This window comes from Hordeum vulgare, chromosome 1H, assembly GCF_904849725.1.
Source record: "Hordeum vulgare subsp. vulgare chromosome 1H, MorexV3_pseudomolecules_assembly, whole genome shotgun sequence".
Taxonomy (NCBI): Eukaryota; Viridiplantae; Streptophyta; class Magnoliopsida; order Poales; family Poaceae; genus Hordeum; species Hordeum vulgare.
Window position 1 is genome coordinate 170,523,547 of NC_058518.1, and position 19,930 is coordinate 170,543,476.

General features: G+C 46.3%; 1 protein-coding gene across 1 annotated transcript; it reads left to right on the plus strand.

Moving 5' to 3' along the window:
- Window positions 1-6,786: 6,786 nt before the first annotated feature.
- On the plus strand, window positions 6,787-14,858 carry LOC123427966 (lysine-specific demethylase JMJ18-like). Its single transcript, XM_045112116.1, has 10 exons — window positions 6,787-7,064; window positions 8,433-8,510; window positions 8,597-9,103; window positions 9,186-9,407; window positions 9,660-9,821; window positions 12,233-12,601; window positions 12,690-13,608; window positions 13,689-13,792; window positions 13,886-14,083; window positions 14,186-14,858. Exons 1-10 carry the CDS (start codon window positions 6,930-6,932, stop codon window positions 14,528-14,530), a joined length of 3,039 nt encoding a protein of 1,012 aa, XP_044968051.1. The 5' UTR covers window positions 6,787-6,929; the 3' UTR covers window positions 14,531-14,858.
- Window positions 14,859-19,930: the final 5,072 nt, after the last annotated feature.

Here is a 19,930-nt window from a genome sequence, read left to right on the forward strand (position 1 = left end):
AAGGAACTCACGAAAGAGACAGTCACGGTTACGCACACAGTTGGCATATTTTAATTAAGTTAATTTCAAGTTATCTAGAACCAGTGTTAAACAAAGCTTCCACGTTGCCACATAACCGCGGGCACGACTTTCCGAAGAGATTTAACCCTGCAGGGGTGCTCCAACTAGTCCATCACAAATTACCACAAGCCGCATAGAAATCCTCAATCACGAAGCTCGCGATCTCGTCGGATTCCCTAGTGGAAAACCTCAACTCTGAGATTACCCAAAGCATCACCAGAATCCCGATGCACAAGATATTCCGTCAAAGGTAAAACTAATCCAGCAAGGCCGCCCGACGTGTCGACGATCCCGATAGGAGCCGCGTATCCCGTTCCCAGGACACGACGGATGGGTCACACTAGGAGAAACCAAACCTCGGGTTGCCCCGCGGTGGCCCCGTAGTCTGCCAATTTAGACCAACACTCATGAGGAGCACTGGCCCGGGGGTTGATTAAATTTCCTCGGGTTAATTACTCCCTATGCAGTTCATTAGTTATTAGGCAAATGTAGTACCAAAGTTGGGCCTTGCCGGACCAGCTTTAATCTAAAACGAATTATCAAGGGGGTCCTCATAACAACCCCGATCGTGTTAGGAGCGCTCGTTTATGGAACATAACACCGGTAGCCGAAACTAAGGGGGCAAAGGTGGAACAAAACACCAGGCTAGAAAGGCCGAGCCTTCCACCTTTTACCAAGTATACAGGTACATTAAATTAAATAGCATTTAAATATGGTGATATGACAAGGAACCCATGTTATCACATGGAAGCAACTACACCTGCAACTAGCAACGCTAACAACATGGTTAAGCAAGCAATAACATAGCCAATCAGTGGTTTGCTAGGTCGAACAGGTTGAAGGTTAACATGGCATTGTTGAGAGGCCGATATTTAACATGTGGTAGGCAACGTGACATAATCGATAGAAGCGATAAAACTAGCATGGCAATGATAGTAATGGTATCTGGGGAAATGGTCATCTTGCCTGAGATCCCGCTTGGAAGAAGAACAACTCGGTGAAGTCGGCGAACCAACATAGTCGAACGGTTCCTCCCACTCCGACACGCTTGCGGAACTCTATCGAGACGGAGCAAACCGGAAACAAACATCAACACAGATATTCACCACACGATGCACAACGTGATGCACATCCTAATATGATGCATGAACATGTTAAAATGCAAGGGATGGCATGTCAATTCACCTCACGCAAACACTACACATTAAGTGAAGCTCGATATGCAACGAGTTACATATCAACGAAACTCCACGATTAATCATTTAGTTCACTCCCGATTATTTACACGGCAATATTTAATTGTTGTTAACATGGCAAGGGGTGAAGCGATGATCCTACATGACATCCTAGTCGGTTAACACGCGGAACTTAGAACGGAGCTACGACACAAGAGACATACAACACAAGATTATATGCCATGAATGTGACATGCATGCGAGTTCAACAACACGGGCAAGAAGAGAAAGAAGCAAATGTCGCCACGTCGAGCGAAAGGGAACCATGGCGGCAAAATGGAAACGATGCCACGGCAACGTACATATCCCGACAACTCGACGAGCAATCGTGCCAACGTATAGGAAGCGGGTGCGGGAACGTTAAATAAAGATGGGGTGATCCCGCTACCGGGTTCCCATGTGTCGGGGCACAAAAAAAGAGGAACACATGCAACGGCAACATATCTGGTGCAAACATACATACATCTCATACATCACAAGCATCCGGTTCACGACGCGTTCCATCGGTATACCTTCGACGCGTGCATATCAAAGCGGATCAGTTCGTAGCGGATGTCGTGGAAGTCGTGGTCGTCGTGGTACTCGGGTCTCGTCGACGATAGTCGTTCGCTCGACGTCGGTTCACGGGTCTTCGGCGTCGGGAGTCGAACACGTTCTGGGGGTCGTCGAGGACGTAGTTGTACTCGCGGCGAACTTGTCGGTTCCATGAAGGAGGGGAGGTTGGTGGACGCGGCGACGGCAAGCGGCAGCAACACGGCTAGCGAAAGCGGGCAAACCGCAAGCCACTAGCAACCTAGACTAGCATCTAACAACAAAAGCTTCAGCTAGCAAAGCAACAACATCTACAGCATCCTAGCAGCTATCGGCACAAGCATCCTGCATGGCAACGGCACAGCAAGCACAAGACAACATCAGCATGCGGCAGCCAGCAGCAACAGCTACTGCTCGCAGCAGGCAAGCACAGGAGCAGCTCCGGCACAGCAACATCATCTCGCAAGGCATGCACATGCAACAGCTACACCTAGCAGCAGGAGCAACTACAGCAGGCAAGCAGGCTACGCAACGGCAGCAAGCGCGAGCGGCGGCAGCAACAACTCGCAATGACGACGAGCTCCATGGCGCTTCGGGTGCTGGCCGGAACTGTGGCGGCGCGCAGAGGGCGAAGAACGGGCGAGGCGAGGCGAGGTCAGCACGGCGAGCAGGTGGCTGGAGGCGGCGACCGGCGGGGGTGAGGCCGGCGGCGGCGCGCAGGCAGGTGGAAGCTAGCACGGGGACGCGGCAGAGGAGGTAGGCAGCGAGGCGCGCAGCAGGACGGCGGTGAGCCATGGCGGGGCGAGGAACGCTGAGAGGCGGCGAGGCGGGCGCGGCGCACCTCGAGCAGGGCACGATGAGCTCGAGGGCGAGGGGCGAGGGCGAGGGGCGGCCATGGCGAGGTCGGGCGAGGCGGAGCAGCACGCGCACGGCGGCCGCGGGACAGAGCAGCCGACGACACGAGGGCTGAGAGGGAGAGGGGATCGGCAGGGAGGAGAAGTGGATCGGGCGAGGCCAGGCTGCTAGGGAAGAACGACGGCGTGGGGGGGGGGCGAGAACAGCGAGGGATCGAGGGGTTCTCGGGCTCCTAGCGCTAGGGCACGCAGGGTCGGCTGGGCCTGGGCCTGGGAAGGCCTTAGCCGGCTCGGCTGGGCTCCCTCTCTTGGCTCCCTTTTTTTTCTAAATAAAAGAAAACACACCGCAAAAAGAAAAAGGCTTAAAGAAAAGGAAATAAAATAAATTCTTTTGGGCCCTTGCAAAATAAACCCCAACTATAAGAAATAGATTGGGATTTTTAAAACAAATAAAAAATGAAACCTTTTTTTAAGAATTAAAATAAAACCCTTTCACAAAAGAATAAAATCTAAACCCCTTTTGACAAGAGAATAAAATAAAACCTCTTTTATTTAAAGAATAAAATAAAAGCTCTTTAAAGAAGAAAAGAAAATGAGACTGTTTTAAAATAAAACAAGAGGAGAAATAAGAGAAAAACTCAAGGGGTTGCCCCCACATTTAATAAAATGACTTTTATTAAAAAGAAGACGAACCTTTTAAATAGGGGTTTAAATGAAGACTTTAGCAAAACCACAAAAAACGAAATAAGAGGGGAGAGGAGGGGAGTTACTAACGCACCAAGACTCGAAGAGCACTTGAAGCACACACACTCAAAACACCACACACAACAGATGATGCAAGATGCCATGCATGATGCGACGATGCAAACTAAATGATGATGCAACAAATAAAACTAATCACACGACGGAAACGGAAATAAAGGGGAATCTTCTGGAACGTCGGTCTCGGGTTGTCACAACCACGGACCCCACAAGCCCCCTAGCCGCGGCCAGGAGGGGCCCCGCGCCTCCCAGGCTTGTGGCCTCCCTGGGCCTCCTCTGCCCTAGGTCTTTCGCCTATAAATTCCCTAAAATCCCACAAAAAATTAGGAGATCATCGAAAGTACTTTTCCGCCGCCGCAAGCTTCTGTCTCCCCAGGATCCCATCTGGGGCACGTTCTGGTGCCCTGCCGGAGGGGGGATTCGGATACAGAGGGTTTCTTCATCAACACCATGACCTCTCCGATGATGCATGAGTAGTTCATCATAGACCTACGGGTCCATAGCTAGTAGCTAGATGGCTTCTTCTCTCTCTTGGATCTTCAATACAAAGTTCTCCGTGATCTTCATGGAGATCTATCCGATGTAATCTTCTTTTGCGGTATGTTTGTCGAGACCCGATGAATTGTGGATTTATGATCAGATTATCTATGAATCTTATTTGAGTTTCTTCTGATCTCTCTTATGCATGATTTCATATCCTTGTAATTCTCTTCGAGTTGTGGGTTTTGTTTGGCCAACTAGATCTATGATTCTTCCAATGGGAGAAGTGCTTGGTTTTGGGTTCATACCGTGCGGTGACCTCACCCAGTGACAGAAGGGGTAGCGAGGTACGCATCGTGTTGTTGCCATCAAGGGTTAAAAGATGGGGTTTTCATCATTGGTTTGAGATTATCCCTCTACATCATGTCATCTTGCTTAAGGCGTTACTCTGTTCGTCATGAACTCAATACACTAGATGCATGCTGGATAGCGGTCGATGTGTGGAGTAATAGTAGTAGATGCAGAAAGTATCGGTCTACTTGTCTCGGACGTGATGCCTATATGTATGATCATTGCCTTAGATATCGTCATGACTTTGCGCGGTTCTATCAATTGCTCGACAGTAATTTGTTCACCCACCATAATATTTGATATTTTGAGAGAAGCCTCTAGTGAACACTATGGCCCCCGGATCTACTCCACACCATATTTTCAGCCTTACACTTTTACTTCGTTGCACTTTCCGTCTTCAGATCTCACTTTGCAATCAATCTTGAAGGGATTGACAACCCCTTTATAGCATTGGGTGCAAGCTCTTTTGTGTTTGCGCAGGTACTCTGGACTTGACGAGATTCTCCTACTGGATTGATACCTTGATTCTCAACCTGAGGGAAATACTTACTGCTCCTGTGCTGCATCACCCTTTCCTCTTCAAGGGAAAAACCAACGCAAGCAAGTCTCCGTCAACGTGTCAATTTCTGGCGCTGTTGTTTGAGAAGTAGCAGGGCTGCGACGCCTCCTACGTGTGGTGGGCTGGATACGGCGGGAGATTCAACTTGTGAAGGTAGCGGCCGGTGGGGGCTCGACCGAGATCTGGCCCGTCACGGTCCATGGGGCCTCCTGGCGGCTGCTTGTGCCGGCGGTGCGGCAGCTGCAGCTATGCGGTGGTGGCTGGCGGCGGTGGTGCACAACGGTTGTTGCACGCGTGTGCGAGGTTTGGTGGTGCGCTGGTGCTGTCGGGCTTCTACATGCGGTGCAGGGGCATGGAGGTGCTCCCTTTCTTATGGTGAAGAGCTGGTGGCGCGTTGGGCAGGCCTCGTGCTCCACCGACTGCTCGCACGCCGATGGTGGCTTTGGATCTGGAGCTCGTGTTTAGGTGGACCGGATCTGGGCCCGGGGCGGGACAGAGCTTTCACTCCGGGTAGGTGGAGTAGGCCTAGTCCGGGAGGTACTCGCGGGGGTTGATTGTCCTCTCACGGGTGCGGTGAGCATCGGTGGTTGTCGGGACTCCGCTGCACCGTCTTTGAGATCGGCGTCGTCGGTCACGACATGACGTCGTTTGAACTTGCTCGATGGCGACCGTCGGTAGTCATGGGGCCGTGTCCCCCCGGCCCACCGGGACTGGCTGGGACGCAGGGACGGATGTCTCCTACGATGGAGGTGTCGACCCAGGTTTCGTGATTGATGCTGGGCTAGCACTGAAAGGAGGTCCCTTTTTCTCTTTCTGAAGAGGTTGAGTCGCTTCGATGGGGACGATTGGTGGTTTCTCGGGCTTGGACGCCGGGCGGCGGCTCCGGATGGCGGTCCACATGGTTGGTTCTCCGACGGGCACCATGATGATGGTTGTGGCTACCCTTCTTGGTCGTATGGGCGGCGAGAGGGGTGGCGCTGGGTGGCTCGAGCGTGTTTTCTGTCTTCAATAGTTGCGGTGCCCCGATTCGAACATGGGGATCTGTTGTCGTCTCGCTTGTCCCGAAGACCACGAGGTGGTACGTGGGAGCTACCGAGCGAAAGCTCTGCGCTTTGTCGCCGACGGCGGCGACGCTTGTGGGCGCCGCTATCTTTTTTAAAACTTCGTTGTGGTGCTCCTCGTTGTGCCAGGGTTCCGAACGGAAATCTATGTCCTTTACGGACTAAACTATGGTGATGATTAGTGTCGTTTTCTCTCTCGAGGGCGTGGTCGTGGAACCTAGATGTTTTAGTGCGTAGCGTGTCGATGTACGAGGGCTGTCCCTCTGTATCGTTCGACCGTAAGCATGTTTCAAGGATGGGATTCCCTTCACCACAACATATTTCAACCTCGACCCAATGTGGAAATCTCTACGTTAAGAGCATCTCTAGTAGAACCCTCAAACCCTCAAACCCTTAAAAATAACCGTTTTTTTTTACAGTTTTCATCGAAAAAACGGCGTAGACTACAACCCTTAAACCCTTAAACCCGTAAAAAAATTTAGAGGTCGAACCCTCAAACCCCTTCCCAGCCTGTAGAAGTGAGGGTTGGGGGGGGGGGAACTGCCCCAACCCGTACTCCACTTCCCACCTCGCGAGCTCCTCCGCGGCTGAAGTCATTTTTGTATCCTCTGTTCCTCCGCGTGCATGTTCATAGTGTTCAAAACTAGGCTATAAGGGTTGGGTTTGAGGGTTCTAGTCTTTGCCTCTGTTTTTCAACCCTTAAAAGTGTCAAAAATGACCAATTCTCAACCCTTAAAACTGATTTTAAATTAAAGGGTTTGAGGGTTCTACTAGAAATGCTCTAACCAGTATAAACCCTAGCCAGCCGGCCACTCCAGCGTTCTCCTTCTGAAACACGTTACTCAGGCTGAGCGAGTAGGAGTAGAATACAGCGCCCTACCCTGCCACCCCGAGCATTACTCGGCTGCAGCCTGCAGGGCACGTGCGAGGGTCGTCACGTCCCCCGTAAAACCAAAGCGCGACGCGGGGTGTGAGGACTTCTCTCCTTTCCGCGATAGCTTCTTCTGACCACCAACGCATCTCGCCCGCCGCGCCCATGGTTTCCTCGCCCGCCTCCCCTAGGGAGGAGGAGGGCGGCGGCCCTCGTTTGCCCTCGCTCCGCGGCGAGAAAAGGAGAATGCGAGGCAGGACAGCCTCGCCGGAGCCGGCTTCCGCGGCCGGGCCGTCGCAGGTACTGGCCTGGAAGATATTGCATGCTCGTAGATCAGGCGGTGTTCTTTTTTTAATACCATGGATGGATGGGTTGTTTTATTTGTTCCTGCTGAAGAACTGTTCTTGATGAGCGGGTTTGTACGTCGAGAATCTTTGGTTCGGAAGCAGTAGCGCGGTTTTATTATCTGATCTATGAGGGATATAATATTTGTTATGTGCATATCTATGAATGAATTGTTTCTCGTTTCCTCGTATAGATTTCAATGTATCGGTCATGACTCAGTTCTAGGGCAAAGGAATCTATGCAGCAGTGAGATGCGATTTGTGGAGGGGGGGTGTTTCATGCTGGTTCCTGGGCCCGGTTGTGGATGGGAAAACATTAGTTGAATTGATGAGCGTATGCAAGGAAGGAAATTGTCTAATTGATGATCATGTGTTTCTTAGTATTAATGATTGTGTTGGTGTTCTAGAATTCCAAGAAAAATATCTAGTATCCCCCAAAAGGTCATGTTGATTGCATAATTGTGGCGCAAACTTTCGAACAATCTGGGTAGATCTGACCTGCTTAAATTGGTTTTGACTTGCAGGAATACAATTTGTGTAGTCTTGTTCCGATTGAATATATACTTATCCTATGCAATTGAATCAGCAATTCCATTGATACGTTATACAAACATAGAGATCTCGAACTATGAAATAATTTTACTATTCACCAACCAATGACACGATCCATGGGTTAAATTCATAAGGAGATTACAATACATTAGTATGATGAACTGCCACTCTTGGAATCAATTGTTTCGTATTATTAAATATTACTCCCTCCGTTCCTAAATATAAGTCTTTTTAGAGTTTCCACTATGGACCACATACGGATGTATATAGACATATTTTAGAGTGTAGATTCACTCATTTTGCTCCGTATGTGATCCATAGTGGAATCTCTAAAAAGACTTATATTCCCTCCGTTCCTAAATATAAGTCTTTTTAGAGATTTTACTATAGACTACATATGGATGTATATAGACATACTTTAGACTGTAGATTCACTCATTTTTCTTTGTATGTAGCCTTTAGTGAAATCTCTACAAAGACTTGTATTTAGGAACGGAGAAAGTAATTTGATAATTTGAGGTATAAATTCCTGCCTACCATGAGAACATTAGCCTTGTAGTACTTTCCAATTAAGTGAAATGTTAATCTGGAAGTTGATCTTGTTATGACTACTATTAAGGCCTTGCGGTAGAGATGGCGGCGGAACAACAACTGTACGCCCTTGAAAAGTTTCAACTTAATCGGCACAAATTTACCGTTTTCCATCGCTTACAGTTTATTTGACCATTCTTTGTCTAAATTGTTTTGTCTCCTTTCTTTAACTTATTGACAGACATATGGAAAGTGGCATCCAGATGAATCGAACAGACCTGAAATTGATGATGCTCCTGTTTTTACTCCAACCGAGGAGGTTTGTGGACTATTCTCTTCACTAGCAGAACTACGTTATGTGATATTCTATTTTGGATGACAGTGTATAATCTTCTTTCACACCAGGAATTCAAAGATGCAATTGGATACATTACTAGCATTCGTCCTCAAGCAGAAAAATATGGAATTTGTCGTATTGTTCCACCATCTTCTTGGAGACCACCATGTCCTCTAAAGGAGAAGAGCTTTTGGAACTGTACAGAGTTTAACACCCGAGTTCAACAAGTTGACAAGCTTCAAAATCGGGAACCCCCAAAAAAAGAAACACAACCTCGAGTTCAGAAGAAAAGAAAGAGAAGAAAGAAACTGAGGTTTGGGATGTCTCGGAGGCGACCTAGCGCTGATTCTGCAGACCAGGATGAGAAGTTTGGCTTTCAGTCTGGCTCAGATTTCACACTAGAGGAGTTTCAGAAATATGCTGATATGTTCAAGGAGCAATATTTTGGAATGAAGGGAAGTGATGAAATTTCTCTTTCTGAAATTAAAAAGCACAAAGAAATATGGCGACCATCAGTTGAGGAAATTGAGGGAGAATATTGGCGGATAGTTGTATGCCCTGATGATGAAGTTGAGGTACCCCAGTTGCTTATATATAGATTATGTTCTTATTAGGATTTAAGTTTTTACTGATTGACATCAAACTTTCTTTGCCTAGGTGGATTATGGTGCCGATCTGGACACTGCAATATTTAGTAGTGGATTCCCTAAATTGTCTCTATCAGATGCAAATAAACAAGATCCATATGGTTTATCTTGTTGGAACTTGAATAATCTGCGACGACAACCTAGATCTGTTCTTTCATTTGAAACTGAGGATATATCTGGTGTTGTTGTCCCTTGGCTTTATGTTGGGATGTGTTTCTCATCATTTTGCTGGGTAAGATTTTTCATTCTTCTATTTCTCATCCATCTCATGAAATATGGATAATAATAGTATAATCCTCCTAAATCATGCGCATATGTAAATATGGTTGGATCAGACCTTGCTAAGTGTATTCTAGTATTTTTGTAGGTGGTTACCCTTTTGTTGGGTTATCTTGACGCTAATAATTTTAAATATATACTTGACTAATGACACATCGTTTAGGGTCCACTTTCTCATATATCCTTGTTCTTTATGTTGCTGTAGCATGTGGAAGATCATTTCCTTTATTCTCTGAATTACATGCATTTTGGCGAACAAAAAGTATGGTATGGTGTTCCTGGTGAAAATGCAGTGAAGCTAGAAGATGCTATGAGAAGGAACTTGCCAAGACTGTTTGAAGAGCAGCCTGATCTCCTGCATGAGCTGGTAACGTTTTTGTTTTGTGCAATGACCTAGTGATTATGATAACAAGAACCCATTGTTTGCAATGCAACCTAGTAAATGCTTTTTGTAACCAAGAGTTCATGTGGACTGGAAACTACACAGCATCCTTCAAAGAATCAAAGAGAGCATTATGCAATTTTCTTCGGTGTATGTATTACTTTATTCAGTATCATTGCCTTCTTTTTTATCATAATTTTTTCATGATTTATAATTGGATTATTAGTTGGAGAAATCATTTTGGTAGACTGCCTTATTGCTAATTTCTGCAAACATGCAGCATAATCGGTAATATGAGAAATCATCCTGTTACGGACAGTTAACGGGGTGTTGTAGCCGACGTTGGCTACGGAGGTTGTAGGGTGGGATACTTGCTGGATGTGGGGTCATCGCCGTGTAGGCGCCGTGGTACAAGTAGAAGGGTAGTGGGGAAAGATAGGAGAAGTGGAGGGGTACAAGAGAAGCTTAGGTAGGAACTAGATATTTCATTGCTTGCCTCAGTACAAGGGGGATACATCCTTATGCAGACCCTTTAGGTCGGTTACTGTTCACTCAACAGTAATTCAACACACACTAGATAATACTAGACTAGGCTGACTCCATCTAGACAACTGGACTCTACCCACAAACACTCTTCTACTAAGATACATACCCGCCGGATACATCTAGACTAGGCTGGGTTCATCTAGGAGATAGCTGGACTCTTCCCACAAGGACTCTTCTACCAGGACACACACACCCTTACCCTGGATGCTTCTAAGCTAAGCTTAATAGACAACTGGACCCTAAGATGCCACAGCACAGGGGCAGCACTATAGCCGCAGGCCCAAACCTGCAGCACAGTCTGTAACTACACCAACAGCTGTGCCTTAGGCAGGCACATGGCCAATCCTTGGTGGCCGAGAAGTCCTAGGGCTTGTTTGTATTGGAGCCCCCGCCCACCCAGCCAACATTTTGGCGTTGACCGAGATATTGTAGCGTGTTTGGATGGACTCCAAAGATTTGGCTCGCTCACCCACCCCACCCTTTCCTCTTCTGTTTTTGCGCCAATTCGTTGGCAAAACGGGGGCGGCCAAATCGGCCACCAACTTTTTGGCATGCCCATGATTCGGCGTGGCGCTCCTCGGCAGCAACCAAACAGCCTCCTAGTTTATCTCTATTAGGAAGTTGTCTTTACTCCTTCCAAGATTTGGTTTGCTCTCCAAATCATGTGATCTTTCTGATCTATATATAAAGGGAGGATAGTTTGTATTAGTGTTATCAACCAAGAAATAGAGAAAATTGTCCCAAACTGAGAGTTCAGAGCCTACAGCGTCATGGCAGGGGATGAGTCCATACTTGTGCCCGAGGGCTAACCTTGCTACCCCCTCCAACCAGATCCTAGTTCCCACCTCCATTTCCACGCACACACCATATTTGGTATCAGAGAGGACTTTCTTCTGCCGTCCACCACCACCACCACTGGCGATCCCATCACCACCGAAAACCTGGAATCGGCTCTGTCCCCCTCCCCCCCCCCCCCTCCTTTTATTTTTCTTTCTATCTGACCTCAAAGCAGCACCTGAGCTGTCGCAACATTGAAGGAACAATTAGCGCCTGCTAGGGTATCCATCAACCTTCTGGAGAAGGGAGGATCCAGGAAGGCGCCCAACAAAAAAGATGATGTGATTGACACCACAGGTTCTGCTGCACTGGCTGCACCTTTCACTGATCCGGGAAGGACGTCGTGCTGCTCTGAAGTTCCACAAGCTGGAATTCCCTAATATAGAGGGGAGGGTGAACCGTGTCGATTTGGACTTGTAGTACCCATCGAACCTTGAGGCTGCCATGAGCTTAAGCACTCTCTTATGAGTAGCGGTGTCATCCCGATGATGATTCAATGTTGACCCCAAATCTTCCAGATTATGAACATTAGCTGTGTCTTTCAGATGAATGAACCTTGAGGCTGCCATGTTGACTCCAAATCCATGACACCACGTTGACCCCAAATCCACGACACCATCCCTAGGCACCATGTTGTCTTCCAAAGAAACCAAGTCTACGACCCAAACAGCCTGCTGCTGGTGCACGCTAAAGGCACGTGCTTTGACTGTGATTAGAAGTATGCCCGCGGCCATTGATGTGCCCGGCTCTTTCTGATCTATATAAAGGGAGGATAGTTTGTATTAGGGTTATCGATCAAGAAATATAGAAAATTGCCCCAACTTGGAGTTAGCCTCGAGCGGTCATAGCAGAAGAGGAACCCCCTAGGTGAGCCTGAGGGCAAACCTCGCTACCCCCTCTGATCAGATCCCCAATTCTCACCTCCAACTCCATGCACGCAACACATCCTTGTCCTGCATTATGCAAATGTTTTTGCACCTTCATCCATTTTCATTCTGAATTTCTTTGTGCAGGTTACACAGTTATCCCCTTCTGTTCTAAAATCAGAAGGAATTCCTGTTTACCGTGTTGTTCAGAATCCAGGCGAGTTCGTTCTGACATTACCGCGAGCTTACCATTCTGGGTTCAACTGTGGCTTCAATTGTGCGGAGGCAGTAAACGTTGCTCCCGTGGACTGGCTGCCCCATGGACAATGTGCTGTTGAGCTCTACAGAGATCAGCGGCGCAAGACATCAATATCACATGACAGGTTATTACTTAAAACTGCACAAGCAGCTCTCAGACAGGTTTGGGCGAACCTTCACAACTGCAGGAGTGGTCAGAAGGAATGTATATGGCTTGATACCTGTGGAAAAAATGGAATGCTCACAAGTGCGTTAAAGGTACTTCTCAATTCTGGTATTAATTATTTGTCAGTTCTCACTCAACGAAAATAAATTTTACCTTATAATTTTGGCTCCATTATTTCAGATAAGAATTAAAATGGAAGGTGCAGCACGTGAGACGAATGCTCTCTTGCAATATAAGAAGATGGGTCAGGATTATGATTCAACAGACCGTGAATGCTTTTCATGCTTTTATGATCTTCATTTATCTGCCGTCAGTTGCCATTGCTCGCCAAACCGTTTTGCTTGCTTAAACCATGCAAATCTTCTATGTTCATGTGAAATGGATAGAAAATTTGTGTTGCACCGATACAGTATGGAGGAGCTGAATACTCTTGTTGCTGCTCTGGAGGGAGATCCAGCTGCAGTGTGCCAGTGGAAAGAGTATGATGTAGACTTAGCTTGCCAATCTGTTTCTACGCAGCAGAAGATGTACTTCAGTAAAAGTACAAAATTATCTGGATCAGTTATTGATGTCAACATTGATTGCTGCTTTGATGGCTGGGAGGACCTTGACAAGCCAACGGGATATCCGAAAGAGAAGGAAGTGCAGAATAGATGTGTTAATCTGAAAATAAAAGGTCCATCCAGTAGTCCTAGAATAAAAGAAGAGTTAGTATGTAGTTCTAGCACATCAAATACAGCATGTTTCTCAAGCTCTACGTTTAGTGCTTTAGGAAAGATTGACAAGGACACGATGGTCATGGATTTGGGGTCCCTGCAGACAAGTCATCCAACTATTTCAAATTTCCAGTGCATGCAGAGTCATTCATCTGAATTATCATGCCCTTTTCGAATATCAACAGGATCTACCCTACCTTCCAAAACTACTAAGGAACTGTTTGGCATTGACGCCCAGGTTAGCCAACTGGGGAAACCTTCTTCAAGCCAATCCGATGAAGTCTCCTGGCCAGCAAACTTACGACATCAGGTTGAGCAACTTGAGTATGGAACTGTAATAGTTGGCAAAAATTGGTGCAACCATCAAGCTATCTTCCCGAAAGGTACATGCACAAAATTGTGTAATGAATATTTTTATGGTGTGTGAGAAAGTTAAAACTAAGAGAAAATGACATCTTTGCAGGATTTAGGAGTCGAGTGACATTTCACAGTGTATTAGATCCGACGAGAATATGTTGTTACATTTCAGAAGTTATTGATGCTGGACTTCTCGGACCATTGTTTAGGGTATTTGTAATTCTAAATACCTCCAATTTTCAGTCTTGACCTCATTTGCTTTATTGTGGGTCATATGACAGCTTTCTTCCCATATCATTACAGGTGGCTGTGGAGGAGCTTCCTGAGGTTTCTTTTACTCACACTTCACCAATGCAATGTTGGGATAGTGTGAGAGACAGGGTGAATGAAGAAATAAAAAAGCAACATAAGGCTGGCAAATCTGGCGTTCCTACTTTATTATCCAACGATTCTGTAAATGGGCTTGAAATGTTTGGTTTCTTTTCCCCACCAATCATTGAGGTAGATTTTTCAGATGTATAGCTTTTGTTTCTCTGGGAGGAGTTAGTCACTTCATTTTATCAGGTTATTGAGTTTTACTAAGAGCCCCTTTGTGTTTAACAGGTAATCGAGGCTCTAGATCCTGATCGCAAGTGCTTAGATTATTGGTTGTCTAAGCGTACACCTCCTCTGAGAAGACTCCTTCCGGAGTCTTTGATGACCACTACGGTCGATGGTACCAATAATTCCCCTATAAGGTTACTTGGGGTTGATATTACCCACAATGAATCTGAACAATCCAGTTTTCACAATAATTCCTGTGCTGAGGAGGCTAAACCCAGCAGGCTCCTTAAGAAAGCTAAATGCCCAGAAGAACAAGAACTAATTGTCATGAACAAAGCAATCAGTGGCAGGGTGGATAACAGTGCCGGTCTGCAGGATGATACTACGAATTATGTCGATAAATAGAGCCTTGAATAGATAAACCATTTGTAGTTACTCATCCTAGAGTGCTTCTCTAGGGAACCATTAGAAATTAAACTAGAACAACTTGCATTCTTATAGAATTGCATTTCCTGATCTTCCATTTAGTTTTGCATGATCCAAATTTATTCTAACTTGATGGCAAAAGGTTTATTTTCTCTCTAATTGTGTTCCTATAGCCAGGATCATGGCAACCAATGTAACAAGTTGACCATTCATTTATCAAAAATTTATATGTACAAAATCTTGTTGCTGGATTGAAAAAAAAATGAACAAAATGATTTTTATGATTGGTTCATTACTGCCACTTTTTGTGAGATGGATAACCCTTTTTTGTCATAAAAAATGAAATGGATTATTTTAACATTAAAGTTTTTTTGGTCTCATTTTCATAGACATGGCAGGCAATTACTTCCCTGGCTTGCTTTGTGCTTTATAATGATGTTGAATGTTGATGATACCATCAAATTCTGATTGTTGATACTTTGTGACCTATGGTATAGTTCAAAAACTCGAGTTCGATATGGTTTAGTATCTTGGTTCTTTTTCTTTGGAAGGTTCTTTGGAATGCGAAATATCCTAGGAAAAAGATGTTTCTGATACATCTCATTGGTTCAACTGCCTATTCCCTCCATTTCAATAAATAAGGCATGCATGCATCTCAAAATTCAACTTTAACCATGGATTAGATCAACTAAATGTGGATTATATGTGATAATCTAATTTAAGGTCAAAGTTAAATTTTAAAGGGGTATGCATCTTATTGGTTGGAATGGAGAGTATATGTTGTAGGATTAGAAATCGGCTAAAAGGGAGGGTGAATAGGAGATTTTAAATTTTCTTCGGAAGAAATGAATTCTCGCAATGCTTACTCTAAGACAGAAAACATGCATAGATAAAACTAAGAAATTAAATAACTTGAGGAAGCTAGGTAGATCTACTTAGTAAACTAAGAAAAATAAATTGAACTGAACTATAGTGGATATGCTTTTTTAACCTAGTCTAACGGGTTTGATTCCCGTCTCCGCACTTAGCAGTCTCTATAACAGGACTATTCTATTTCTCTAGATATGGATGATCGCCTGTAATAGCAACGTGGTTTACTCAACATGTTTTCTTTATGTTTGGCAAGCTCATAGTCGTCCGTGAGCCCCAACAAGTAAACCTGTGGGAGAAAAAAACTAGTGTTTTCTTCGTCATGGTTTAGAAGCGCGGTTCCGTTTATATGCATTTCCAGCATAGAGGAGGATTAAGACGCATGACATTTACTGTTTGGTTAATTATGAGTACTAGTAGGCTGCATGCACTCCTTATTTAGTGATTGTGCGAGTTACTGTATATTATCTTCTTAAATAATTAGGCGCCGTATGTTTATTGTGTGAGCACTTGCAAAACAAATTAAAGTCAATCGTGATTCACCTTGGTCCCACAGATCGCTCATGCGCGCCTTCTAAACTGTGACGGAGGGAGTAGTGGCCTTCTTGGGACCCAAACAATGACGACTCCCCATGTGCTACTTTTCCTCCCCAGAGTCCACCTCGTCGACGGTGTCGAACGTGGACGTGCCGGTTTGTGCTCATGGCAGCGGGCGCGAACATCGGTGGTGATGCGACCGATGCAGAGATGACAACATCGGCAGCAGCCTGCGCCTTCTCCTCGTTGACCTCCGCATTGATCTTTGCGAACATTGTGTCTCCCTCTGCCCGTAGGACACAGAACCGCCATTGCTCAAGGAGGATGTTACGACGCGCTTCGCATGGACTCGTACATCGCCCCTTGCTCATCGAGGTCCGGATCTTCCTTGATCATGCTCGCGAGGGCATAGTCATTTGCCTGCACGCCGACATTTGCTCCTCCTGGATACGGTGCTCGTCAAGAAGCGCCAACTGCTCTTCTGTGGGTGGGATGTTGGCACGTCGTCGGACGCCTCCTCCATCGTTCGGTCATCGTCCCGATCTCCGACGAGCTAGCGTCAAGCCAACCTCTATCTATCGTGCACGACGAGCCTTTCAGTTAGCCGCAATGCCGACCGGCCAACTTATTCCTCTGCTTCATGGATAGCTTATCCAACATAGCACTAGATCTCGAGGACATAGCGGGCATGGTGCTGGCCATGACAGACGACGTTTACGTAGTGGGCATCAGCCAGGACACAGAGCTTCATCTCGGATACGCGTTGCGGTGTGTCAATGCAGACGCCGAAGTATGTTTCCCGATGCTCGCGCCAGTTTAATGCCATCACACGGATGGATGGCAGCAGTATAAATGCAACACACAGTCGTCCAGCATGTCCGACCACACTTCTATGACACTGAAACACGTGCGGAGACCGGACGATGCTTTCGACAGCCCGCCGCTTCAATGTCGGTTTCAGTTAGAGGTCACGTTCTCTTATGGACCGGCATGATGAGCGACAACCATTTCACGCGAAAGGAGACACGGGCACAAGAGAGGGTTTTTGGTGAAAGGAGATGCGGGTACAAGAGATGGTTTTTGATGGGTCCGGATGTCCGACACGATAGTGGTCAGAACATTCGCCAAGCCACCGATTTACCTTGGCCTTACGATAAAACGGACATCAAACTGATGGGGTACTTATTGAATGGTAAAAAGCCGGATCATTTGATCCAGGCGGATGCGAACGGCTTGAAGGTCAGATACCCAAATTAGGGGCAACAATATTTGGCAACAATACCATTTCTTTGGACGGGCTTTTAGTATATCATCCTTAGGGAAAATACTTTGTTCACCCCGCAAAAATGCAAACAACTTTGCTTTGAGGACATGCGCACAAATGGCGACAAATGATTGAATGGGGACATAAATGTTGAAATTTGGAGGTGGGCTTTAGGCTCATTAGAGAATTTCAGAAAAATCTCCAAGGGCCCATGTAGGTGGTGGCATGACAAGGTGGTGGGAGTTTAGTCCCACCCCGCTAGTGGAGGAGAGTTTGGACCCCTTTATAAGGGTCTCTCTTCCACATGCTATTGGAGAGTGAGAAGAGAAGGTGCCCTCGCGCACTCCTCCTCCGCCGCCCGCCTCGTCACGACGCGCCGCGCCGCGGGTTGCGGGAATGAGCCGAGCCGAGCTCATACCTACGCCTTGACTGCTGCTGCCGCCGGCGACTCCGTCCCGTTTACCGCGTACACGGTCGACCGGAGAGCAGGCCTCCGAAACCTCGCCTCTCCGGTTCCTGTACGGGAGAGGGGCGATTAGGTTTTTGGGGAGCGACTGCTCGCCTCCGTCCGTCCGCGTCGCCCTCGTCATCGCCATGTCTTCACCAAGCGAAGCTGACCGTCTCCGCGAGGAAGACGACAGAGGATACTGCTGCTACGGCCAACTGGCCGATTGGAGGGTATGACTCGTTTATCCTCATGTTCGTATTTATCTAGCAGAACTGCTTGTCTGCATAGATGTATCCACTATATGCGTAGTATGTGCTAGGTTAGCTCAAGATCAGTATGTCATTAGTCTAGTCAATGCCATGCTAGTTATTATCTCGTGGATTAATATACTCGGAAAATTGCCTATTTACTCAACAATCCAAAAACCTAATTTCTGTAGGAATTTTTCGAGTAATGGTTTTGCTGCTGCACTGAAACCGGATAAGTTTACCGATACTTTTTTCAAGCGTTGGCAAACGAGAACCACCTTATGGCTCACAGCTATGAACGTGTTCTGGGTAGCCGGTGTCACTCCTACGGAAACTATCACTCCTGAATAGGAGAAGATGTTTAAGGAGGCCACCGTCCTATTCCTTGGAGCAGTCATTAGCGTGATCGTAGATAAGCTTGTTGATGCATACTTACATATGCATGTTGCCAAGGACTTGTGGGAGGCGCTCGAATCTAAATTCGGGGCCACCGATGCTGGGAGTGAGATGTATGTTATGGAGCAGTTCCACGATTACAAGATGGTTGACAACCGTTCTGTATTGGAACAAGCTCATGAGATAATATGCATAGATAAGGAACTTGAGGTTCTTAAGTGCAATTTGCCGGGCAAGTTTGTCGCGGGCTGTATAATTGCTAAGCTCCCTAATTCCTGGAGGAACTTTGCTACTACTCTGAAACATCAGAGGCGTGAGTTCTCAGTAGAGGACATCATCGGTCATCTGAGTGTTGAGCAGAACTCGAGAGCAAAGGACTCCAATGGAAAAGCGATGGAAAGCTCTTCTGCTGCCAATATGGTACATCAGAGGAACTTCAATTCTCACAAGCCCAGGGGAAAGAATTCTGTCCAACAGAATACCGACTTCAAGAAGAAGGGGAAGAAGCCCTTCAAGAAGAATAAGAAGGGAGATGGCTGCTATACTTGTGGTTCAGAGGAACATTTGGCGAACAAATGCCCAAACAAGTACAAGAAGCCGGCACAGGACTCCAAGTCTGCCAATATGATCGTGGGCAACAATGAAAGTGGTGCATCTGGGTACGGTAATTTACTTACTGTATTTACAGTTTGTCAGTCCACCGATTGGTGGGTGGACACGGGTGCAAATATTCATGTGTGTGCTGACTTATCATTGTTCTCTTCTTATCAGGCCACCGGTCGCGGGTCCGTATTGATGGGGAATGGCGCGAGTGCTTCTGTTCTTGGTGTTGGCACGGTCGATCTGAAGTTTACTTCGGGAAGGATCGTGCAGCTGAAGAACGTGCAACATGTCCCCGCCATCAAGAAGAATCTCGTTAGTGGCTCCCTTCTGTGTAGAGAAGGGTTTAAGTTGGTATTCGAGTCTAATAAAGTAGTAGTTACGAAATATGGACTTTTCGTTGGAAAAGGTTATGAATGCGGAGGTCTGTTCCGCCTTTCTCTAGCAGATTTTTGTAATAAAGTCGTGAACAATATTCATTCGAGTGTTAATGAATCTGAAGTTTGGCATTCACGTCTTTGTCACATAAGTTTCGGTGTTATGTCGCGGCTAGCAAAACTGAATTTAATCCCAACTTTCACTTTAGCCAAAGGTTCTAAGTGCCATTCGTGTGTGCAAGCAAAGCAACCTCGCAAGCCTCACAAGGCTGCAGAGGAGAGACACTTGGCACCATTAGAACTCATACATTCTGATCTTTGTGAGATGAATGGTGTGTTGACTAAAGGTGGAAAGAAATACTTCATGACATTGATAGATGATTCCACTAGATTTTGCTATGTGTATCTGTTAAATACTAAAGATGAGGCTCTACACTACTTTAAAATCTATAAAGCAGAAGTTGAGAATCAACTTGAAAAGAAAATTAAACGAGTCCGGTCTGATCGTGGTGGAGAGTACTTCTCAAACGAATTTGATTCATTTTGTGCGGAACACGGCATTATTCATGAGAGGACGCCTCCCTATTCACCCCAGACAAACGGGGCTGCCGAGCGGAAAAACGGTACTCTAACTGATTT